Raw genomic sequence first — 26,202 nt, 5'->3', positions numbered from 1 at the left:
TGACGAAAGATTTTCATTATTTGCAAGTGTGATGTGCCCTTTTGGTTGCACTGTTCGAAAGTTAAGACCTCGAAAGACTGACACAGAATGAATATGGTTGTAGGGAATTTATTTTACGGAGTTTCAGAGGAGAATACAAGTTGATGTTACCGACCTAGAAAAAATCAAGATGGCAGCCGATGTTTACCTTGTATGTTATTAGGTATTGGGTTATTTTTTATATAAGAAAAAATTGTAACGTTAAGTGCCTGTGGTTTGTTTGTGTTATTAATCCTTTAGGCAAAAAAGAAAATATACAAGTCCACTAACGTTGATACAAAAGGTCGGAAAAGGTTCGCAATACATCCCCTGTGAAACTCGAGTAACTTAAAATATCACTACATTTTCTCGAAAATAACATCAAACACGAAAACATCAATATAATTCCAGTCTGATAACCGATCTCTTAAATGTTCAAAATACATGTTACAGATTTCACCAGCTTCCTTGTCATTTCTGGTTTTACGGAGTCCCGCCATTAAGCTGCAAAACATCCATAACCTCAGACCGGCAACTAGATCTTCTGAAATAAAAACCAGCGACCCAAGGCCTAGAATCCTCTTCTGATAAATTGTACAACGCTATCATTTCTATTCATAGCCCCATACTTTTGAAATATTCATATAAAGCCTTAAAATTTCAAAAGTAGGTCACAGTGACGAAATTTTGGGATTGTACGACCTATCATTTCTTTTCTAAGCCACGTATAATTTGGCATATTTAGTTACTTTTTATAAAACAAACTCCGAGGACCCAAGATACTTCAACTGACGAGGTTTTATGACTTTAAGCCAATTACTATCTGAAATATTTAAATATAGCCATGGAATTCCAAAAATAAGTCACGTGACCTGATTTTGGTTGAAATACTACAAAGACCCAAGATGCATGACGTGACAAAGTTTGATTATTCTAAAACTTTTATTATCCGAAATATTTTGATATAGCTGTGAAATTCAAGAATAAGGTCACCCTGACCTCCGTCTTCGTGACAATACTCCGAGATCCCAAGATGCACTAATTGGCAAAGCTTTATGTTTCATAACCTCTTATTACTTGAAATATTAAGATATTGCCTTAAAATTCCAATAATAGGTTACCGTGACCTACATTTTTTTTTATTTGACACACTCCGAGGACCAAAGATGTATCAACTGACACAGTTTGATGAATCTAAGCCAATAAGTGTCTCAAATACTTAATTATAGCCATAGAGTCGCCCCCGTGGCGCAGTGGTTAGAGCGTCTACTCTAGAGTCGCGAAGTAAGGAGTTGATCCTTACCTCGCGGGTTGAATCCCACTGTTGGACATGGAGACCGGTCCTTCAGATGAGACCGTATAAACCGAGGTCCCGTGTCGCAGTAGGTGCCTGTACAAAAAGATCCCTCACTATTCAATGGCCCCGAGTGCCGAGTATAGGTAAAAAATTTGCAGCTCTCCATCGGCAAGTGGTGGCGTCTCCATATGAGTGAAAAATTCTCGAGAGGGACGTTAAACAATAATCAAACAAACGTATAGCCATGGAATTTCTTAAGTAGGTCACCGTCACTGTAGCTCAGTCGGTAGAGCGCTTGCTCCGTAATTGGAATTAAGGTCGTGTGTTCGAATCACTGTCGCGACTGATCTAAATCGATAAAAAATAGGCAGCAACTATTCCTTCCCAAAGCGCATAGCACTTTGAAGTGAAAATTGCAGGTCCTTCAGATAAGACCTTAAAAACCGAGGCCTTGTGTCACAGTAGGCGTTGCCACGATAAAGAACCCTCACTGCTCAATGGCCATCAGTGCCGAGTAAAGGTCCAAGTTTGAAGCCCTTCACTGGTATATGGTGGCATGTACGAGTGAAAAATTCTCAAACGGGACGTAAAACAACATACAATTACATGTATGAGTGAAAATTTCTCAAACGGGACGTAAAACAACATACAATCAATCAACAATCTGTAGGAGTCACCGTGACCAAAGATTTTAGTTGACTTACTCCGAGGACGAAAGATGCATCAACCGATAAAGTTTGATGATTCTAAGCCTCTTATTAATTGAGATATTTAGATATTGCGTTAAAACTTAAAAGTAGGTCACCATAACATACATTTTACTTGACACAATGTAAGGTTCCAAATCTATCAAGTGACGGATTTTGATAAATCTTAGCCAATTAGTATCTGAAATATTAAGATATAGCCATGGAATTCCAAAAGTAGGTCACAGTGACCTACTTTTAAGTTGACAAGCTCCAGCGACCAAAGATGCATCGAGTAACCATTTATGATGATATGAAGACTCTAATTATTTGAAATATTGAGATATTGCCTTAAAATTCCAAAAAAGGACACCATGACCTACTCTTTGGTTGACACACTTCGAAGACCACAGCTGCATTAACTAAGTTTGATGATTCATAGCCAATTACTAGTATTCCGTGATATATTTAAATATAGCCTAAAAAATAGGTCACTGATGTACTTTATGGTTGATATACTTCGAGGCCTTACGATGCATCAACTGACAAGGTTTATTGATCCAAGACTTCACAGTGTTCAAAATATGCATCTAAAACAATTTGAAAATAGTGGCGCAGTGGTTAAAGCGTTTGCTCTAGAGTCGCGGAGTAAGGAGTTGATCCTTACGTCGCGGTTCGAATCCAACTGTGGGAGGAGGAGACCGGTCCTTCGGTTGAGACCGTATAAAGCGAGGTCCCGTGTCGCAGTAGGTGCTGGCACGAAAAAAGATCTCTCACTGCTCAATGGCCATGATTGCCTAGTATAGGTCAAAATTTGCAGCTATCTAACGGCAAGTGTTGGCGTCTCAATATGAGTGAAAAATTCTCGAGAGGGACGTTTAACAACAATAAACAAACAATTTGAAAATAAATTCCTGCGAAATTTAAAAAGTAGGTCACTGTGTCCTACTCTTTGATAAATATGTTTCAAGGCCCCAAGAAGCATCAATTGATAAGGTTTAAGAATCTAAACCTCTCAGTATCCAAAATAATGACCCTAAAAGTCTTAAAATGATTAGCCGTAAATTTCAAGAAGTAGTCAAGGTGACCCAAGTTTTGGTTGACACACATCAAGGCCAGATGTCAGAAGCATACACTGACAAGTTTTGATTATAATAGGCTTCAAAGTGTCCAAAATATGCATCAAAATATAATTTAATTCATAAAGTAGATCACCGTGACCTACCTTTTTAGTCAACAAGACACAAGGACCTAAGATGCATCAACTAACAAGATTTGAGGGTCTTAGTCTTTATAGATGTCAAAATATCAAAGTTTCAACAAAACGGAATTTTAGATAAACTTTTAACTGACCTTTAGACCACGTCCTTTGCCTCAGGGTGATTCCTTGAACAAATTTAAATCTAAAACACATCCTTGTTTGGTGAAAATCTGCCAAGTGGTTCTTGAGAAAATTTTTTAGTTAGCACTTTTGTTTTTATTTCCCTTATTATCTCCCCTTGTTTACGGGTCACATTTCTTTTAAAATTAATGAAAGCCCTTGGGCCAAGGATACTCTGTGACAAATTTGAAAAAAAAAATTGACCAAAGGGTTCCTGAGATATGACCCATATTCCAAAATTTACGCACACGTACAAATGGCCATGGCAATAGCTCTTTTTGCTCTTGGCTACATGATTATGATTATTTCAATTATTATCAGGAAAATTAATATTGGGTTGAATTTATAATTATCGCAATTTATAAAGGTTTTGGTACATATTTGAGCAACGCGCAAAGTTGTCAAAAACACCTGTGATGTATTACAGTATGCAATATAACAAAATTTTCACAATCACACTCCTTTGCTGAAAAAAAAATCAAATATTTTACTAGTACTTCGTTGCATTTAATGATTTCATGACACAAAGATACAGACAGGGGAAAATATACTTATTTCGTTGAAAAAACTACTCAATTTTGGAAGAAGAAAAACCTTGTTCAATCATAAAATTGTAATCAGTTTTGCAATATCATTTCTTGTGAATATTTATTTGTCCATAATCAAATCAAGTAGGTAAGTTCAAAACTCAATTATTATATTATTATTATTATTATTATATCAGAAGAGGCATGCATAACATCCTCTGTTCAAAATATATTTTCATCATGTACGATATCCTTTTTATTGTGCCGTACAAGTTCACACGTCCTAGTTGAGCTTAAAACATAAGTAAATGTAACCTATGCTTACTATTTTCACAGGACCTTACAGGTCTTTTCCGCAGTTCTAGAAGTTGAATGCCAATCTGTTGTCCAATGTCGTCAAACGGTGCCCTGAGTCCAGTCTCTGTTCTGTAGGGGTACATTGGTATGGTTGTGTTTGACAATTCTTCCTGTTATAACAAGTTCAGACTTTTTTGATTTACAAATTTATACATAGTTTTGTAGTGACCGCATACAGGATGATACATAGGTAGTAAATATCGTAAATGGCTCGGCGACCGGGTTCGAGATGACGTCTGGTATCATCCCGTACCACGTCACTACAAAAATCCGCAATAATTTTACCCCATCTATGACAATTATAATTTGAGGTATCTATGCTTTGTAAAATTGTTTCTCCCCGCTAATTGTTTCATCTCTCCCATGCAGTGCCTAGTGACTATTGACAATTAGAAAGACAAAAACTTTTCAAAAAGCTTGCCTGACTAAATGAATCAATATCTATGGAACGTATAAGCAAGGGAGGAACTGCTAAACGTTTCCGTCATCAAGGAACGACATAGTTGCGATACTTCTTTACTCAAGATTTACAATTGGCTTTCTCAAATGCCATAACCAAATATTACAGATTAACGAATGCTTCAATGGTGCTCTGGGACGCAAAGTAAATGGCCGGTACACTTTATAGACTGCAAGAAAATTTGCTTTACAAAACAAGTAAAGATAATGTAAATTTAATATTTACAATGGCCTTTAATTGGCTTTTCTGAAAAAAAAAATCATATTGAACTTTTTTCCTAGCCAAATGCATTAAGTATTGAAATAATTCATTCATTTTCAAGATATCACCAGGGTGGCAGCATCATTCAGTTTGCTGAGTTAATATTTACAATGCCTTTAATTGGCTTTTCTGAAAAAAAAAATAATGTTGAATTTTTTTCCTAGCCAAATAATTAAGTATTGAAATAATTCATTCATTTTCAAGATATCACCAGGGTGGCAGCATTATTCAATTAGCTGAGTGCTTCTAGAGTTTATGTGTAAAAGCTTATGCAAAAGTTTTTTTTTTCTTTTAGTTTACGATTCCGCCGACTCTAATTTTCACCAATCATGAAATAAAAATAATGAATGTCCCGATATCTTTCTTCGGATTTTTCTCAGCTGAACGGTTTTAACAGTTAGAATAGATCTAAGTCAAATGAGCGCTTTTCACTATATGAGACCTTTACAAACATTTAGATGACCGTAAATAAACACATGTGCAAGCCCAAAATGGCGGTAACTGTCATAATTACAGGATAATTTCTCACTAAAAGCAATGACACACATTTCGACGACCCAATGCCTTTTTTTGAAACAGAAAATGGTAAACAAAAAAAAAAAGATAAACAAATAAATAAATAAAACCTGTGGCCTTATTATACTGTATATAATCCATTGAGTGCATGTCCTTGTATTGGGACCCTTACATTTCCCTCCTTTGTATCTGCATACAAATATACGACAGTATCGGTAAACTAGGAAATGTACGGAAAGTATATGAAAAATATTTAAAACAAGACATCGCATTAAAGTAAATAGCCTCTTAAATATCTGCAAATAATATTTTATTTAAGAAATGAATTTAATAGCTACCTAATTTATACGGTATAAAGTGGGTTGGGGCAGTTTACGCTTTATAAACCGCGAAGCGGTCTATAAAAAAGCGTAAACTGTTCCAACCCACTTTATACCGTATAAATTGGGTAGCTATTAATTTCATTCCTCTTGATTTAATTTTCATTCCTTTAGTTAAAGAAATAAAAAATGATTGCTCTTAAAAAATGACTTCAAATTGTACAAAATTTAAATGTAACGTCAGGCGGATACGTTTTTGACGCAAGTCATTGTGACGTAGGCAACCCAATTTATACGACATTAAGTGAAATTTTAATCCAATCAAATGATGCGTTACAACCAGAATTAATTTTTTTAATTTTAAATTATTTTTTTTCCTTGTGAAAATATGACTTGATCCGCCTCTCATTGCATGCAATTTTAGGGAATGACGTCACATCGACAAGTTTATCGCTATCAGTGACTTCTATATGGGGCCTAAAATTAAAAAAAAATGTTGGTATGCATTTGCCTACCGACCCACCTAAAATGCACCTGATCCAAACTTTTTTCCAGCCATTTTTGAGATTTTTTTGGTAACGTTCAAGTTTTCAGGATATTGAAACTGTTTCATTTTCTATTTTTGATATGTGTTTTATCAATTTGTGGCTTATAATAAGTGGAGCTTATTTAAGATTAGTAACCCTATGAAAATCTCTATGATTTGTTACCCAACCAAAACCGGAAAACAAAAATCTTCCCCCCCCCCCAATACCTACATGTACCCACTCTTAATATTATAGGTCGGTAACTGCAAACAAGAATTTTTTTAAGCGTAGCCTGGGATTTAACCAACAACAAAACTGCTAATGCTCTACTACATGTTAAGAATTTTTAGTTTTCCATGATGTCACAGTCAACTTCTAGGTTCCGCCTTGAAATTGTAGTCTTAAATGTGCTGCGTAATAAATCAAGAGGCCTTGGTAATTAATTGTCACTACTTAGTGCGGTTTCAAAAGCGAATCCAGGAATTTTTCAAAAAAGGGGGGACGAGGGGGTTTCCAAAAATTCCTGTAATGTTATTACATGGGGACTGTTATAATATTTTCAATGACAACATTTTACCAAAATCATTACCATCAATAAGTACAACATTATAACACTTTATATAAGAATTTCCCACGATAAAAGTCCAGGCTTGTTGACCACATAGCCCGCTGCTTTTTCAATTAGAATTTACTTATCCTGTCGTCGCCCGCGTGGCACAGTGGTTAGAGCGTCTGCTCTAGAGTTGCGAAGTAAGGAGTTAATCCTTACGTCGCGGGTTCGAATCCCACTATGGGACGTGGAGTCCAGTCCTTCGGATGAGACTGTATAAGCCGAGGTCCCGTGTCGCATTAGGTGCTGACACGAAAAAGATCCCTCACTCCTCAATGGCCCTGATTGCAGAGTATAGGTCAAAATTTGCAGCTCGCCACAGGCAAGTAGTTTACGTCAAGCGGTGGTGAAGATAACGATTAGTAATCATGCTCAAAAGTCAAGCAATGAAAATATATAAATTGTGAACAGAGCACAAACAGGCCTCAGAAATAGACTACGCACTTTTTTGAATGATCGCGTACATAAATTAAGTCACATTTTTCAGTTTTCGTGGAACAATACTCTAACAGCGTTAGTATCTAATATTTTTATGATTACACCAAATGACTAGTCTAAATGAAATGTGAAGAGGTTACAGGATTATTATTTACTATATGTTACTATGTATGATAATTTGCGCATGCGTCATCTCATTCATTCATGGTTTGAAAGTTCATGATCTCGGATGTCTTACGGTGAGTATGGGATGTGTATGGTTGTGTTTGACTGGTTTTTCCAGTCATTGCGCATGGCTGGCGCGAATTTTATTAACCTTTGCATGCAGTAATATTATTTTAAATCACTTGATGAAAACCCTCTGAAATAGGCGGACGTAACGAGGACTGTTATTGTCCGTAACTTAGCCTTATAATTAGGAGCTTAAACTCTGTTTACATGGTAAGATATTTTAATTAAAGTATTTTATATTTTCAGTAAATTAGTTTATGAATTGAATATTTGATATAAATTTCATTTAAATATTTAATGTGTGAATGGACGGTACGTAAGTTTTCATATTTATTGCAGATCACCATGTCATTAATGATATAACATTATAAAATACTTCATCAAATACCATCATGTCGATGGAAGATAAATAAAGTACATTGAACAGTTTTCCGGAGTTTTTCTTTTCCAAGAACTGTTAATTAAAAAAGTTACACCCTTGACAAGGATAACGATCATTTATTATGCTCAAAAGTCAAGCAATGAAACTATATAAATTGTGAACAGAGCAAACAGGCCTCGGAAATCATCAGAGGTGGATCAGGCGCCATGGAGTAGCAACCATATCCTGTCGACCGGTCAAACGAGCCGTGTGCTTTTGGCATTACCGGGTAGAAATCCGTCGTCAATTCAGTATGAAAATAATGGCCTCATGATTTGAAGCAGTATTTTAAACAAAAACTTGAAGTATGTAAGCATCTTTCACAACACGGGTAATTCGGTAACTAAGAATAAATTACATAAAAAATTCAATGCATGGATTGGTATATAATTTTTGACTGAATTTAAATAGAAATGGCGTAAATAAATTCCTAAAATATAAAGAAATCGTGGATATTCTTTGGTGTTCAACTATGCGACTTTGTGGCATTTTCTATATAAATCTATACAAATTTTTCCACACATTTTATGACATATTACAAAATTTTCAAAAATAACTTTGGCGATCATTATTCTAGTTATCTTCATGAACATAAACTATTACACTTATTGCTCATTTCTAATAAAAGTATGTTTTATCCTTAACAACAAATAAGGTTTCACTCTCTAAACTAGACGGTCTCATTGTTTGATGCAACCATTTTTGTATTGATACTGCCGGAGCACAGTACGGAAGCTATCGGAATTGTATATTTTCCAAAGCCTTGCATATAATTAATAAAATAATTAAATAGTACTTAAGAAGTGTTACCTTTGTTACGATATTTCTGTCATAAAGTTGATGGAATTCATCACAAAGAATTTCAAATAATTCTGTAGGGAAGTAGAGTACAACACAGAGAAACACAGCACCTAAAAATGTTTAAAGATCGATGACATGTTAAAGGTCATAAGAAACAGTTTTAAACACTAGGATTTTACTTTCTAAATATAGAGATTGGTATGAAAGAATGTCAAACTATGTTTAGAACATAAAATGCCTTTGCTTAATTGGGAAATGAAGGCGTAATTGCTACCTGCTTAAGGTTTTTGATTTTGTGGTTTGATGGAAGTCACAAAGACCCATAGGTGTAAATAACGCATTAAACCAGGTGTAATTTAAACGTATTTTATTGAGGTAATTTTAGCTTTTTTACATAGTTATAAATGTTATAATCTTTTCAGATGAACTATAAAGGTCGCCCGCGTGGCGTTTGCTCTAGAATCGCAGAGTAAGGAGTTGATCCTTACGTCGCGGGTTCGAATCCCACTGTGGGACGTGGAGACCTGTCCTTCGAATGAGACCGTATAAACCGAGGTCCCGTGTCGCAGTAGGTGCTGGCACGAAAAAGATCCCTCACTGTTCATTGGCCCTCAGTGCCTAGTACAGGTCAAAATTTGCAGCTCTCCACCGGCATGTGGTGGCGTCTCCATATGAGTGAAAAATACTCGAGAGGGACGTTAAACAACAATAAACAAACAAACAGATGAACTATCTGATTCTATAGTGCAGTCGACTCTGTTTGAACTAGTCGTTAATTAAGCACAGCAACTGAAAACGAGAGCTGTTAATCATGGGGTGATCTTGATGAATACTAGCCACAGGTACTTGTGGACAGGACCCCCCACCTCTTTTCCGAATATACACCCCGGATCAAAAAATATTTTTTATTTCTTTTTTCAAGAATTATTCTTTTAATACACATGTACAATGTATTCCATATGAAAAATCCAAAATATACCACAGAATTAACGTTTTATTAAAAAATCATACTCGAGGTATTATAAAATAAAGAAGGTAAGTCACTTCCATTTGTTAACACTGGACCCCTCTGGGATATCAGGCCTAAAATATCATTCACCTACTGCATGCCACCGAAACGTATCATGATATCTTGTTTCGGCAGATATTTTTGTCTTTAATCGTGGTATTTAATTGTCTAGGCATTTCACAGTAATCCGAGTATTCATCGTTAAACGTGAAAAATGCTAAAAGATTTGGAAATGTCAAAGTAGAAATTACGGAAGTGATGCAAAACTACACCTAGCGTGTAACTCGAGTTCCGAGTGTTATAGAATTAAAGGAAAAGCCATAGGTGTACGAAAAAGTTTTGGAAAATTTTGATAAAGATGTCGAAATTGATTCATTATAGAATTTAATTCTGCTTCAGATTTTCGAGATGAGTGAGGGTAGTCGACAATATTCCCTTCAAAGGATTTTATCACTGATACCAAGTAGCATAACATTATAAGACATGTAACACCCCCCCCCTTTTCAACATGGACATGCTTGTTTAATTTAATTCCGATAATATGAAGCTATATACGTATGTGTATTATTTTAGAATTTTTATGCAATGATTATCATTTGCCAAGAAATTTAAGTGTAATTTTTTTCAATATTAATTCTTTAGAATGAAAATCGGAACACTTTTTTATTTTCATTCTTTCGTTTACTCTAGCGTCGCACTGCCGAGTTTGTTTCTGGACTTGACTATATATATATATATATATATATATATATATATATATATATATATATATATATATATATATCAAGCTGCTAATAATTTTTGTTGAACACACGGAAGCTTAACTTTTATAAAATTTAAGACTTCTTAAAAATTTCTTTAAGTACGTCCTGTCTAACAGCCATGGTTTGATAATTGTCACTTGAAGTACGTAGCTTTTGACGACTAAATATTGCATGGGATATACAGCCATTCATCAAATGGTCAATTGTTTTCTCCAACTCTCTAATCTGTCCCCCCCTTCCTCCCTCCCCCAATTAAACAATATACATGTAGCGAGTCCAGAATTCATAGCAAATGGAAAATAACGATTTTTGTACAGTTTTAAATAATAATTCATGTCTTTATTGATTTTTAAAACTAATTTATCGTTCTAAATATTATATTCACTACAGCATTAATTTAACGGATATCCACCTTTCCGCAGACACTAGTTAATGAAAATTCCATGTCCACGCAGAAGGGAAAGGCGCACGGGGGGAGGGGGTGTTACATGTCTTACATGTATAATGTTTCTAATAGGCGATTTTTAAAACTCTATTTGGTATAAATGATGAAATCCTTTAAGGGAATATTGTCGACTACCCTCACTCATCTCGGAAATCTGAAGCAGAATTAAATTCTAATAAATCAATTTCGACTTCTTTATCAAAAATTTTCAAAACTTTTTCTTACACCTCTGGCTTTTCCCTTAATTCTATAACACTCGGAATTGGAGAGTTACACGCTAGGTGTCGTTTTTGCATCACTTCCGTAGTTTCCAAATCTTGTAGCATTTTTCACGTTTGACGATGAATACTCGGATTATTGTGAAATGCTTAGACAATTAAATAGCACGATTAAAGACAAAAATATCTGCCGAAACAAGATATCATGACACATTTTGGTGACATGCAGTAGGTAAATATTTTAGGCCTTATATCCCAGAGGGGTTCAGTGTTAACAAATGGAAGTGACTTCCCTTCTCTATTTTTATAATACCGCGGGTATGATTTTTAAATAAAACGTTAATTCTACGTTATTTTTTTGGATTTTTCATATGGAAAACATTGTAATTGTGTACTGTAAGAATAATTCATGAAAAAAGACATAAAAAATATTTTTTGACCCGGGGTGTATATTCGGACGGGGAGGGGGGTCCTGTCCTCAAGTACTTGTGATACTAGCAGCAGATCTGTAGCTCGCTGGTCTGAAAAAAAATTGGGATGGACGACCAGAGAGCTACAGTGCCACCCATTGAAAAAAGCGTGTATTTATTGCGCACAAAAAAGAGCGCTGTTTCCTGATTATTTCATAGTTTATATAAAAATATTACTAACCGTGTGTTCTTAACATATTCTTTTACTACTTCCACAACAAAACTGTATGCACAAGTCACGTATGATCGGAGCACGTTGGACAGAATTGTCTTGCCACCCAAGATGGCAGTGTAAATAGGAGAAAGAGGGTGTTGCAGTTCTTTTGTTATTTTCTCTAAAGTTGTAGCAGTTTAAAAGAAAGATTTAAGTAAAAGAAAACGGTCTTAATTTTTTTTTTCAGATACAACGGTATGTACAGCACAATGTAGAACAATATGTAGAAAATGAATATCGACTTCCAATTTGTAAATACGTCACATAGCAAAATAAGTCAAGTTTTCTCTTTTTCAAATAGGGAATCCCCATTGTTATGAAAAATTGCCTCCTTGAAACAGAATGAATTTGATATACGCATAAAGAGACAGGATTTTTCTTCAAAACTGCTATTTCCAATTTTTGTTTCAAAGAGGCATATTGTTGAAAATCACAAAAATCGAATAAAAATTGTTATCCATCCGAAATGCAAAATGTGCACATAAAATAACAGATGATACTTCATTGTCGGAGCTGGTCTAGTGGTAAAGCGTGTACCTCTATACAAAGATTCTTGAGAATGGGAGTTCGAATCCTGGAATGGCTGGCATATATATACATATTTTTTCTTATATAATGGAAGTACACTGTAACATCTCTCTTGAGAGAGAAAGACAGAGGAGAATGTCAGAAAGTTAATGGGTAATATTTTAAATGCATGCAGAATTAAATTGTTTTCCTTGATATTGTGATCTAAAACTACTAAGACATATATTTGATGTTATTATTTAGTGGCGATGTCTTAAAAAATGAAGTACTTTTACTTTTAATAATTTAATTTTTTTCATATGCATTTCGTTTCATTATTGTTCTGTTAATTAGTGGCTCAGATTTGAATTGGAACAAGTAAATTGAAATGACTCAATGGAATTTCTTGGATACTGCATCAACCGCGTGATTATTGGACACATTTTTATAAATTAAAAATATTAACGCACGCTGACTACAGTACATCTTTGAAAAAGATGTGCGAGGTGCACTTGCCATTAATTGTGCTTTTTATCGTTCTGACTTTTCTCGTGCAATATGGCGACAGTGACCATAGATGTGAAAAAAGTTTACTTACAGGTCGCCAGTCTATGTTACGGAAAAAAGTATGCATGAAATAAACGTAAAATGTAAAAATGTTTTGTTATAACAAGCTGGACATACCCGTCGTATAAATAAAGTCATTTACGTAGCATTACCTATATTTAGAGATAACTCCTCAGGCGTCGTGGGCATTTAAATGTCCTTATCGATTTAGGGAATAATCGCGAGTTTCTGCAACACTCTCTTTTCGATGGTCTGAATTTCAGACCAAGGAAGGCTATTTACAACGGCTTTGGGAAATGTTTTATTATGGAAGTAGTTTAAAAGAATATGTTAGGAACACACGGTTTGTAATATTTAAACTTAAATATACGAAGAATTAAATCGAGAAACAGCGCATTTTTTGTGCGCAATAAATATAGACTTTTTTCAATGGATGTCACTAGCCCTCTGGTCGTCCATCCGAATTTTTTCATACCAGATCTGCAGCTAGGTGAATACCCCATAGAAATCAAGATTTTCTCCACCAACTATGATTACTCATTCTAAATTAATACTTAAGAAACAAAATTCTTATTCTTGTATAATAATATATGATACGCGACAAAAGGATTAAAATACATGATGTTATAATATATTGATGCGCATTATGAAAATATGGTTTTTTTCTAAGTGAAACTGTAAAAATTACATCTAAGAATAGCTAAATATTAACATTAACCTGAAGCTTACAATACAAATTTTACTAGGCCTAATAAATTCTGTACAAAAAAGATGTAGGAACAACATGTGTTTGTGAAACACTATGCACCCTGCGGCAACAAAGTTCGTAAAAGCTATTTTTAGCATACAGGTCACAGTCAAGGTCACAAGGTCATTGACCTTGGTGTCATTTGAAAGAACTTAATGGAGTATGCATACCAAATATGAAGTCTCTCTCTCTCATGGTTCAAAAGTTATGGTGAAGGTTAAAGTTGACAACAGACAGACAAACAGACAGACAGGACAAAAACAATATGCGCCCTCGATCTATCGATCCGGGCGCATAAAAATACCCCCCCCTCCTTCAAATAATCATGGAGGTATTGAAGTTCATACTAAACGGGGTTTACGAAAAATGTCGGCGTCTTTGAACGCGCTCTTTCTGCCCGAGTTTATGACGACATCATCTTAATTCTGCTAAAACAAAAAAAAAAAAAAATGATTAAAAAAAAATACGGCCAAAAACATACCGGCATCACAAATATGTATATACATGCACCGTAATATTAAGGTGCAGATACTTGTCACAGTTTGGCTCAGCAATTGCAGTTTGAAAATAACTATACAGTTCGAGCACAAATTGATCAGTTAAAAAATTTATACCCCATTGTTCGTAAGACTGATATTAATCAATTTTTAATATTACTATTTTTACAGTCTTACACAAAATTTGAAAATCAGATCCTGTATATAGTCTCTGTTAAAATAAACTAATACAAATTTAAACAATTCAGTTTGTAAATATATACACACAGAAAAAGGAAGTGGGTTTAATGTCGGACTTTTGAAATTATTACTATGATAATAACTGTAAAAAGCGATTTTTATAAGAAAAAAAAATACGTGTATGCATTCGCTAAATTAAAAGAAAGATGTTTCACATATTTCCACTCTTTTTAAACCTAATGTTATTTTTTTATTATATTTACACTGTGCTTCGTGAAAATATTTAACGTCTTTTCTACTAAACCGCATCATTATCATATATGTATGCTTTGTCCGAGTTGTTGATTGAAAACTGTCTGGAAGTGTTTGGAAAATAAAAAGATTATTTCAAGGATTCTTACAAAAAACAAAAAGGGGGAAATTACGAGAGAGTGTGTGTGTGATTCTCTGAAGTGTCGAAAGGTGAGAATGATCCAACTGAAATTACACAGATAAAACATATTGAAATCTTACAAATATGCAATGGAATTTAAAAAAAAGTTCTAACTTATTTGAACATCGTGAGGTCTAGCCATGATTATGATATTTCTTAAAATTACGCTGCAAAATGACAATCTTTCGTATAAATGTAAGTACAGTAGTACACTGCACAGCGCTGGACAGCGACTGAGTCATACTAACGTCTTAAGCAAAGGGAGATAAGACACATCAGTTGAAGTTCATTTAATCAAGTACCGGTAACTTTGATCGACTCTAAATTACATAAGTGAACATATACCTAAAACTGTGAATAAATGATGATAATAAACATGAAGGTTATTGCAGAAACAGTGCGTTGCTTTTATATTTTACCAAGTCTTATCAGTCCTTTATTGCAATGAAAAGACAAAAAAAAACACATAACATTTTTTAAACAAGTTCAAAACCTTCAATTTTGTTTCATTTTTAATCACTGAAGTTCTCCACAAGTTTAATATCCAATAGACGAGCTCACTTTGCTTAGGATTATCTTCAGTATCAAATTATAGTGTTCCAAGAAACTATTAAGATTTTTTTGTACAATGTTTTTTTTCTCAAAATAATTTAAAAACAAAATATTTATAGTTTAAAATCAGTTTTTATCAAATGACAATGCTTGCATTTTTGTTATTTTATAGGCGTCTCTATATGAGTGAAAAAATCTCGAGAGGGACGTTAAACAACAAACAATCAATTAAATCTCATTTTATATGCAGTTTTCATTAATAATTGTTTAATTCGGATCGTTTGCTAATGTTCAAAATGAGTGTTTTTGTAAAAGGAAAGCCTATTGTAGAAGTTTATTATCGATAAGAATTTCAAAACTAGCGATACTTCTGCAACACAGAGTCCATTGTCTACTATTGAATCGCGTGGGGCAAAATATTGAAAAATGGAAAGGAATTCGGCAGAGGGAAAGAGCTGGTAGAGCTAGGAATGAAACCCTATTTTTCTACAGTTGGTGTTGTTTTAACTGAGCAAATATCCAAGCTTTGTTTGATATTTGAATGTTAGTTTACTAGGCCTACATCAACCAAACTCTTTTCCTTAACTGGTAATTATTTGATTGATTGATTTTATGTTGTTTTGCGTCCCGTTTGACTTCGAAATCTTTTCACTCATATAGAAAGATCACCAAATATATTTGTACCGATAAAGGGCTTCAAAAAATGTGCCGGCAATTTTCACTTTAAAGTGCCGACCGCTTGGTGAAGGAACAGTTGCTACCTATTTTTTATCGACTTAGGTCAGTCGCGACCGGGTTTGAACCCACGATCTTTCTATCGCGAAGAGCGCACTGTCGACTGAGCTACCTTGGCTGTAAAATGTATATGAGGAATTTGTAAAATATCTATCACTATATTGATCCGTCCAAACTGGAACGTATTAATTTCTGAGTGACAACAAAAACAATCGATATGATCAACGGATTCAACTTTTGTGTAGATTCCTTTTTTTTTTACATGACGACTTATAATCGCCCTCAAGACTTAGACGTTAAATCGCGAGAATATAAATTCGCCAATGCTCTTATGACGAAGACTTTTTAATGCACTCCAGCTTAAAAAGAATAAAAGCCAGTAATTTTATTTTTCGAGTGTTGACTATACATTAACGAATCTACAGTATATACTGATGCGTTTAGGGTGATTATTTTGCATTAGTTGTTAGAAGTTAGTCATAATTAATCTTGGGGTAGTTACTGGTTAGTTATGCCTTTTTAATAATACTAGATGGTACGTAGTTAGTTTTGAACACGTGACCAGGTATCAGTATCCCGATAGATGTTTAAATAAATTACACCTTATTTCTTAATTGTTCACATATCTTAAACGCTCCTTTGACTATTTAAATTATTATTTTAAATTTTATAATGTTCAACACCTTTCATTGGCGAGGTCTATTTTGGTCCAATTATCTCTTAACCGAAATATAATTGAATATTCCTGGAAGTCACTCCTTACTGGCTGTAAGCACTAAGCAGAATACGTGAAAAATATATGTTATGAAGAATCGAAGTGCTTTTCTCTTATTCTCATGAAAAAAAATTATTTGTAGGAATCATAATCTTTTGGCATTGGATTACCTTTTTTCATCTCTCGGGATCTCAAGGAGAGAAAATTCTTCCAATCTTGGGCGGCAGCTTTTTCTATAACTTCTTTGTTTTCAGACTTTCCAGGCAGGTAAATTAAATCCTTTTCGAGACGTATCGGCCTAAAAAAAATATGGAATTTTTTCTTTACTTCTCAATTAGAAAGTGCATCTTCGAATTCCGTAGGGAGAAATGAACCTATTTTGTGTATTATTTTGTTTTAGTTGAAAACTTGAAATGCTCTGTCTGAATATTCTCACTCATCTACGTATAATTTTGAAGGATTAACCATGATAAAATTGAAAATCTAAGGGGAAGTATTCAAAGTGTTTGCACAAAATGCGTGATGTCACAAAAATTAAGAGTGTTACTATTTCCGAGATCGCAAATAGATAAATGCTTAATTTTAGGAGTCGCATTACAAATGGGTTTATGCATAATATTAATGTGACCGTTTTATAAAGATGTACAAATACAGTTGTATAAGGTTTGATCATGTATTAGATTCCATTCCGCCGTATAATGTTAATCAAACAATCTATCAAACAGCCGTATAAGAAATAAAACACGATAGGTAATGACATAAAACAATATATTCCATTATATGTAGTCCTCATATGAGTCATTATCAAAATCCTCAAAATTTTTGGTCACACGCTGATAAAAAGATATAGGAAGTAAAAATTATATAAATTTATACATTTAGAATACATTATTCTGTAGTAGGAAGAATACTAATATTGTTGCTGCATGATATATTTGAAGAAAAAAAAATGCATTTATAAGCGTGTACGAGGGTAGTCATTTAAGTTCGTGGACAAGCTAATTAAATAAAAGTTGTGTTAAAGATATTTATTATCAGCATATTTATAATCCTTTACGAGGGTTGTCCAGTAAAATCGTGGACAAAGCGTTTTTCTCGTAAAATAATGGGCGCACTTAGCTGAAATTTTCAGCAAATCTTTATTTATCATATTTAAGTGCAGCTTATTTTTTTGATTAAATATGGACAAAAATAAAGATTTTATTATGCTTGAATGTGCACAGGGTACGGACCTACGGCGCACGATAAAAAAGGGTTTCATTAACGAATATTATTTCGAAATAAAAGTATTAAATAGAAAAGGTTGGGGTAAAGTTATCCTATTTTTAATCCACTACCTATTATGTCGTCTTCTGTAAAATTCCAAGGCATTTGCTTAATTTTTGGCAGTTTCCCAAGCATTTGAAATGGGAAAGTTGTAAACGCAACACATGAAAATGACGTTACGGCGCAACGGAGAGTAGTTTAGTTTGCCATAGATGTAGTAATGCCTCCTAAAGGAAATTTAATTAACTACAGAAGAAAAAAATTCGAAAATATCACTAGATCTTTAGTATACAAATGAAATGGGAGTTTTCTAAGCAGAAGCTTTTTTTGATCGGGTCCTCTAGAAGAATAAGAAGCTGTCACTGCAGACCGTCGATATAGGAAAGCCTATTTAGTTGAATGATAGTGAGAATACTGACCATAACTTACTAGTAAATCTTCAGAAGGTCCCATGTGTGTGCAAGATTGGTTCCTCGACTGTTTATGGAGGAATAAAGGGAAACTCAAGTATGTGCATCAATGGAATCCCCGACTTTGAGTGGGTTTTATCCAGCTTTTTTTTTTTAGCAAAGAAGAAACGTGAAGCTGCTTTAGACACTTTGACGTTATCATCCGTGCGCCGTACGGCGATACAACACATAACGTAGTCTCATATTTTGTTTATTTGAGCATATGTCTATTTGAAATTTGTATATTGATAAAATTTGTATATTGATGAAAAATGTCCTAAAAGGTAGTGAACATTTTACAACGCAGTGATGACTATTTTTCACTCTAGACAACTTGTCCACGATTTTACCGGACAACCCTCGTACTGTATGTGAATTAAAAAAATTAAAATTTTATTAAATTTTAAACGTATAATTTTAATTATGACTTCATTATTAGACGTTGGATGGTGAGCACGGCAAAGTTTTAATTAAAAAAAAGTTATTTATCACTTTATATATTTTATTTGTATTTTGTAATATTCCGCGGAAATTTGGATGACTTTACATAATGACGTTGAAAAAAATTATAACGTCAAACCTGCAAAATTTGAACGTCCAAAGTTTCGAAATGGCAGAGAAATTGAGGTTAGAATCTATCAAGACAGGATCGATATTGTTCGAAAAAGGAACGTTTCGGGAAAAGGTGGATCAGAGAGCAGGGATGAAATTTTGTGTAGACATTGGAAAAACACCAACAGAGACCCATAAATACCTTAAACAGTCGGGAAAATATACTAAAGTAAGCCGATCTTCAGTGTTAAAGTGGCACAGAAGATTTTAGGACGGAAGGGACAGTTTAGAGGATGACATACGTAAAGGAAAAACCATCATTCCAAGATTGCAGTGCTGTAAAAAATAAAATTCGTGATCATGACGTGATTGACAGTGATCGGCGACTATCAGTTCGAGAAACTGCAAGAAACTGTGGAATATGGTTCAAGAAATTTTAACTCAAGATCCAGGGTTCGACACTAACATTTTTAGGCTTTAGTCCGGCCGGACTAGTGCTTCTTTACTTTTACTAGTCCGCACGCAATTTTATGAGTCCGTCAAAAAAAACATCAATGTTTTGTAACGGTTAATCCAAAAATAAGATTGCAATGTACTTTTTATAATTTTTTGAAATAAATAAAGCATTTACTTGAAATGCTTTACTCAAAGATTCGTTGAAATCTCGCGATCAGGAACTGCGATCGTACTTCCGATCTCGTTCGTTTTTCTCTATACGTCCGACATCTTCTGACATCTTTCTTTATGTGTCATACTAAAACATGATCGCTGAAATGTTTTATTTCATATCAATCAGCCTTCAAACTGAGCGCCGAATTGACTCGAAATTACCTAACTTCCCGCCAAGAAGCTAGAAAGCTAAAAATACATGCGGGGTTTTCAAGTGAAAGTTGTCGAGAATCGAACATTGCATCGGTAATTTATTGATTTTTTCCAGAAATTTCTAATTAGCCATAGATTTTATTAGTCCGAATGAAAATGTATTAGTCCGAGACTAACGGACTAACTTTAATGTCGAACCCTGTGATCTTAATATGAGTCGTGTCTGTGCTCGGTAGGTGCCTAGAGTTCTGACAATTAAAATTTTGTCGAAGAGAGTAGAATTGTCAAGACTGTTCATTAAAAAAAAAATAAAGGCGGTGCAAGGTTTTTGGAGAGAATTATTACAACCGACGAAAGCTGGTTCCACTACTATGATCCTGAAACAAAACAACAGTCAAGTAAAAAAAAAATGTGAACTCTCCTAAACCGAAAAAGCCAATAACAAAATCCCTTGAAAAGAATATGTCATTCATGACCGGAGGCTGTGTCTTAAGCATCCTCCTTACAGCCCGGATTTAGCCCCTATTGACTTTGCCGTATTTCCGTACATAAAGTCGTTTTTATGTGGACAGAGGTTTGATGATTTGCAGGATCTGAGACGGGAAGTGTTAAATATTTCTCGAATGAAACCAGAACAGTTTGTGCACATTTTGATGATTGGTTATAGCGACATAAGAAATGTGTTGAGTCAAATGTGACTACGTTGAAAAGATTAAACGTAGTTAGCTTTGACGTCGGGTAACATCAATGATTTTCATTCTAGTGCTCCGGCTATGAGTGTGTGTCTTCTTTTTTATCTGATAAAAATCTAACTAATTTATGCTTAGTGTGTGATAATATTAATGAAATGAAACATGAACTTAATGAATATAAAATTTTCATATATTTTATCTATGTTTGTTAGTTATTATCATGGTTGTTCACGAACTTTACGGACAACCCTCGTATATAAGCATATTTTGCGATGTCCTACACTCCTTTGCGTTGAATTTGCAAGTGTTTAATAGCCAAATCCAGTAAATTATTTCTCATTTTTTCCTTGTATGCCTTAATATTGCCATATATTCGAATTTGATGGGTTTGAATATAAAAAATAGGAACACTTCTAGTATGCCCCAAAATACGGCGCTAAAATATATGCCGCCGAAGGCGGTGTAGTATACATTATACGATCGCGTGACCTTATCAGCAAACACAATTTATCATTGAGTCAAATGCTGACTGACGTTTTCCATACTACATGTAATTGTTAGGCCATTATTTACACACTGAATTGTCGACGGATTTTTCCGCTATTTCCCGATGATGACAAGGAGCACACGGCGGGTGTGACCGGTCGGCAGGGGATGCTCACTACTCCATGGCACCTGATCCCACCTCTGATGTTTGGAGGTCCGTGATTGCTCTGCTCCTATTTTGTATTGTTTAATGGACTTTTGAGCTTGAATAATGTTCGTTATCTCCATATATTTCATTGTAAATATTTAAAAGTACACAAGTTTAATGATGAGCGACTGCATTTATTAAAAAAAGATTAATTATGGCTCTATCAAATACATGTAATAACATACGTGGATAGCCAGTGCACCATGAATGAGCAAACACCAATGTCAATACTGGATTCCGGAAGGCAGCGGCCATATGCATTGCTAGGATTGATGAAAATTCGGAGGAGAGGATCATTCATTTCTTCTTTGAAAACTAAAACAGCAAATATGTATTTTTTTCAGCTTAAAAAAAATCAAATATAAAAAAACAATTAAATATAACAAATCTCACATTATAAAAAACAAATAAATAACATTGCAAGCCAAACGTAAAATCATTTTCATTATCCGAATCCAAATACCACAAACAGGGCAGTGAGGTTTTCGGAATTTCTATTTTTCAGCTTTAGAAGTTGAAAATATTGTTTGTTTCTACGTACTGAAAAGGCTACTTTAAAAATTCTCAAATTGCAAATATAATTTGGAGATATTTTTAAAAAATGCCGGTCAAACTTGCATCTGACTTGATTTTGTAAGGTATTTAATTAAACAAGTGTTTAGCAGAATAATCATCAGATAAAACATGTATACGACAAGATAAGGAGAACCTGTAATAGTTTTGACCAAAGCGTTGAAATCGTTGGTTTTTTGATCGTTGAAAAACACAGCAATTTCTCCAGATATTGACTTTGCTCTAATTTGACCTGGAAAAAAATCGACTAAAAATGTATAAAATCACAGTCTCAATCAGATTTAAACTCGGTATTGTTTTATGTTGCCTTATACATTGTAATTGTAGCAAGACATGCTGAAATACAAAATTGAAATATTTATATTTTGAAGGCGGAAGGTTCTTCTTCACAACAGCAGAGTTCGTGATTAATACCTTAGAGTGTGTAAATAAAGCGTATTTTCAAAATATCTATAGGATTTAAGTTTACATACCTTGAACATTATGAGTCCCCGTATGTAGAGAGTTAATGTATTTTGGGCGTAGGGTGTACGTTTATATGTAATTTCACGTATATTCAATAAGGCACCGTCCTAACCCCTGATTCAAGAGCTAACAATTTCTCAATTTATAAATAGTGGCACCTTTGCCCACCATAAACCATGAACTGATTCATCTTTTCATTTATATGGAGGAGGGGGAAGAAATAGGCTTTAAAAATGTATGCTTGTTCACTAGGTCATCGATGAGCCCAACATTAGAGACCCTGACCCTGGGACCTGGAATTTTACAATTTTGAAAGAGGGCTCAATGATTATTGGTTAGCTATATAATCATTAAAACCTCGCCCTTACACAAGAACCCATGACCCAGGGGTCATGAAATTCACAATTTTGGAAGAGGCATTCTTCCTTCTCATATCTGAGTACTTAGTTCATCAGCTTAATAACCAGGAGCAGAGGAAAAGATTTTTATAGAATTAATGCATTTTACTATATGATCATTAGAGTCTCGCCCTAGCGACAGAATCCGTCACCCCGGGGCCATGAATTTCACAACTTTGGTAGAGGGTTCAATGCTTATTATCATAATCATGCACACAGTTTCACGGCTTGATGTCCAGGAGTAATGAAGAGATTTTTAAATATTGCATTAGTTTTGGTGGTTTTAGCACCACCCTTAGGCCACTGTGTGTTAATTACCATGAAATTCAAAATTTTTGTTCCCCTTCACCAATAGATGCTATATGTCAAACTTTGTTGAAATTGGTTCAGCAGTTTCAGAGTAGAAGCTTAAAATGTTTAATTGTTAACGCAAGTCGCATGACGACGAACAAAAATGGATAGCAATTAGTCACGTAAATGACTCAGGTGACCTTAAAATCGGAGAGGGCTACATTATTGCAGCTTCTTACTGGTCGACAAGTGATGGTTACTTCTCTTAAGGTTTTACCAAAGGTCAACATGTCCAAAAATTTATTTTTACAATAGCTCCAAAACTGTGTGATTTATAAAGTTAAAACTTTTACAGTAAATAAATATATCATTGATGAACAGATAGAAAGTATCACTTGATTACAAAAACTTTTAAAAAATATTTATCGAGAAAAATTCTTTTTAAAAAAATGCATACATTTTAAAAAAATACACCTAATTAATTCCGTACTTTTAGTGAAAGCCATCATTGCAGAAACAATATATGTTTATCAATGAAAGGCAAGTTGGACTTCGATAGCCTCTGAAAAGTTGTTTTCCCTGTTTATTTTGTCCAAATGTTAAGATTTGAAACCGAAAGTACATTGCACATGGTGGATTTTATAGGGGTCTTGTCTTTATACATGTCATGCTTTCAATGACAGCCTTTCAGAGACCATTCACGTCCAACTTGCCCTTCATTGATAACCATATATAATTTCTGCAATGATGGTTTTCACTCAAAGTACAGAATTAAGGAGGTGCATTTTTTTTAAAATACGCAAATTTTTTGATTTTTTTTTCTCAAAATTTTTTTTATTTAAATATTTGTTTTCAAGTGATACTTTCTATCTGTTAATCAATGATATATTTATAAACTGTAAAAGTTTTAACGTTATACCTCACATAGTTTTGGAGCTATTGTAAAAATAAATTTTTGGACATTTTGGCAAAACCTTAACCTCCTGATGCTACCTCTGGAATTTCCAGGATTCCGTGTTTTATTTCATGTTCACCGATTCGTATTGTTCGTAGATTTTTGAGATCGATCACTCGAGTGGTAAAGATTTTTAAGATCGCATTAATTTTTATGAATATGACCACACCGAGGTACATGTAGATTCAAATAAAATTCACATTTTATGGCTGTCATACTAGCTCAGTCGGTAGAGCGCTCACTCCGTGATCGGAAGTTCGTTTGTTCGAATAAGGGCCGCAACTGACCTAAGTCGAGAAAAATAGGTAGTAACTGTTACTCCGTCAAGCGATCGGCACTTTGAAGTGAAAGTTGTGGGTCTTTCGGATGAGACCTTAAAAACCGAGGCCCCGTGTCACTATAGGCATTAGCACGATAAAGAACCTCACTGCTCAATGGCCCTGAGTGCCGAGTAAAGGTCTAAATTTGAAGCCCTTCAACGGTATATGGTGACGTGTCTGTATCACACCTGGGGTCAATGACTTTGAAATGTAAAGCATTTAATTACAATTATTTGGAATTTTACCATTACAATTACCATTACCATTACTCTTATTCAGAAAAGTATTTAATCAAATTACAATTACTTTGTTAAAGTAATGAATTACATTACACATTACGAGAAAGACAGAAAAAAGTATCTATAAATTAACTTTCTCACACTTTGTGCTCGGTCAATATGCTTCATTTAGTTTACCAAATAATCTACACTTAACAGAGAAAGTGGATAGGAACACTTTTGTCCAGTCTCTGGTGATAGTTCCTCTGTATTTTTTTTAAACAAGTGATAAAAATTTCATAGTATAAGTCTTTAGTAATCATATTTAATTAACTGATCAGATAACGCTATAGATGTAAAAAATGAGAATGTATTAATAATTTTATGAATTAGTACCTGTAATTAGCTAGGCAGGCATAATTAATCAAGTTATAGATTTAACACAATCAATGGTGATAATGACCGGTACCTAGATAAAAGGTTTAAAGATGGAAGTGACTCTCAAGCTACCAAAAATAAATGATGGACAATATCAATATTGACATCTGGACTTAGTTTCCCCTTGTGTCAAGTAGAACAGATTGATCTTGTATCTTGCTAGGATGAACTTTGTGAAAAGAAAAAAAAAATAAGTTGAAAAATATAGTTTGATTTTAATTGGTAGTCACTGTATACATGTACTGTCAATTGTTATATGGCTTTCTTTAAAACCAATGATTTCTTTTTAAATGTTTTTCTACTCTCTTCAATTGATTTAATAACTGTCTTATCAAGAAGTTTTCTATTAAACCAATTATTCAATATGTCTATCAATCACCATTGAATAAACATGTTTCTAATGGTAAGATATAAGATTTTAATTTTAAGACTTTAACATTATAAATAAAAAGTATCCTCTCAGTGACCTTCACTTGTTTCAGATTCAATAATAAAAAGAGTTTTAAATACATAATGTAATTGAAATGTAATTGAAAAGTAATGATCATTTATGACATTTTATGAATTCAAAGTAATGCATTACATTACAATTACTTGTAACTGAACGATGGATCCATAACAAAAAACATTCCATTACTAAAAAAATGTGATGATTACAATGCATTACCATAGGTCTGCTTTGTTTGAGTGAAAGACTTTTATTGGAATTAATTTATATATAAACACATTTTTAAAGGTTTAACAATTGTTATTACTTCGTTTTGTTCGAGTTTGTTTAATTATTGAGAATTGACTGAGTAAAAGAAAATAAAAATCCCTACCAATAAGAATTTTCAGGAATGGAGTAATAACTTGTCCGTCGCACGTCCCGAAGTCCACTATGTTAACGGGTTGATCACAATGTTCATTAAAACCTGAAAAGTTGAAGGAATAGAGTCTAATAAGTTTCGTTCGTAAGTTTGGCATTTGCTAGAATTTTGAAACTGTTTAAATGATTTTCCCCCTTGTGTATATTTGTTTGAATCAAATTTTACTTGTATGTCAGAATTTCGTAAGGTGCTACTCACTTAAAAATTTTATCACAGGCTCCAAACAGGGTTCAAGAATTTGATGAAAATGATCCGAAAACACAAATGTTTCGTCTGGCAATCTTTTATATTCCAT

At 33.9% G+C, this 26,202-nt stretch overlaps 1 protein-coding gene across 1 annotated transcript; it reads right to left on the bottom strand.

The window, feature by feature from the left end:
• Positions 1-377: 377 nt before the first annotated feature.
• LOC133198217 (uncharacterized) lies at positions 378-26,202 on the bottom strand. Its single transcript, XM_061334343.1, has 8 exons — positions 26,106-26,202; positions 25,860-25,952; positions 22,090-22,185; positions 21,566-21,695; positions 17,076-17,203; positions 8,861-8,961; positions 4,235-4,376; positions 378-562 (listed from the first exon to the last, which is right to left on the bottom strand). The coding sequence occupies exons 1-8, from the start codon at positions 26,200-26,202 to the stop codon at positions 378-380; spliced, it is 972 nt and encodes a 323-aa protein (XP_061190327.1).

The sequence above is a fragment of the Saccostrea echinata genome, unplaced genomic scaffold (assembly GCF_033153115.1).
Source record: "Saccostrea echinata isolate AGI-Se365-2 ecotype Australia unplaced genomic scaffold, CSIRO_AGI_Sech_v1 ptg000033l, whole genome shotgun sequence".
NCBI classification, from domain to species: Eukaryota; Metazoa; Mollusca; class Bivalvia; order Ostreida; family Ostreidae; genus Saccostrea; species Saccostrea echinata.
This window is presented reverse-complemented; position numbering and strand designations above follow the sequence as displayed.

What these genes read in the sequence shown, in the direction of transcription:
- LOC133198217 (XM_061334343.1), bottom strand. Translation starts at nt 26,202, where the DNA reads ATGGAATATAAAAGATTGCCAGACGAAACATTTGTGTTTTCGGATCAT. An exon ending in TTTGGTCAAAACTATTACAG is followed by an intron (nt 21,696 to 22,089) that starts GTTCTCCTTATC and finishes TTGCTGTTTTAG; the next exon opens with TTTTCAAAGAAGAAATGAAT. An exon ending in ACAGAAATATCGTAACAAAG is followed by an intron (nt 4,377 to 8,860) that starts GTAACACTTCTT and finishes TTGTTATAACAG; the next exon opens with GAAGAATTGTCAAACACAAC.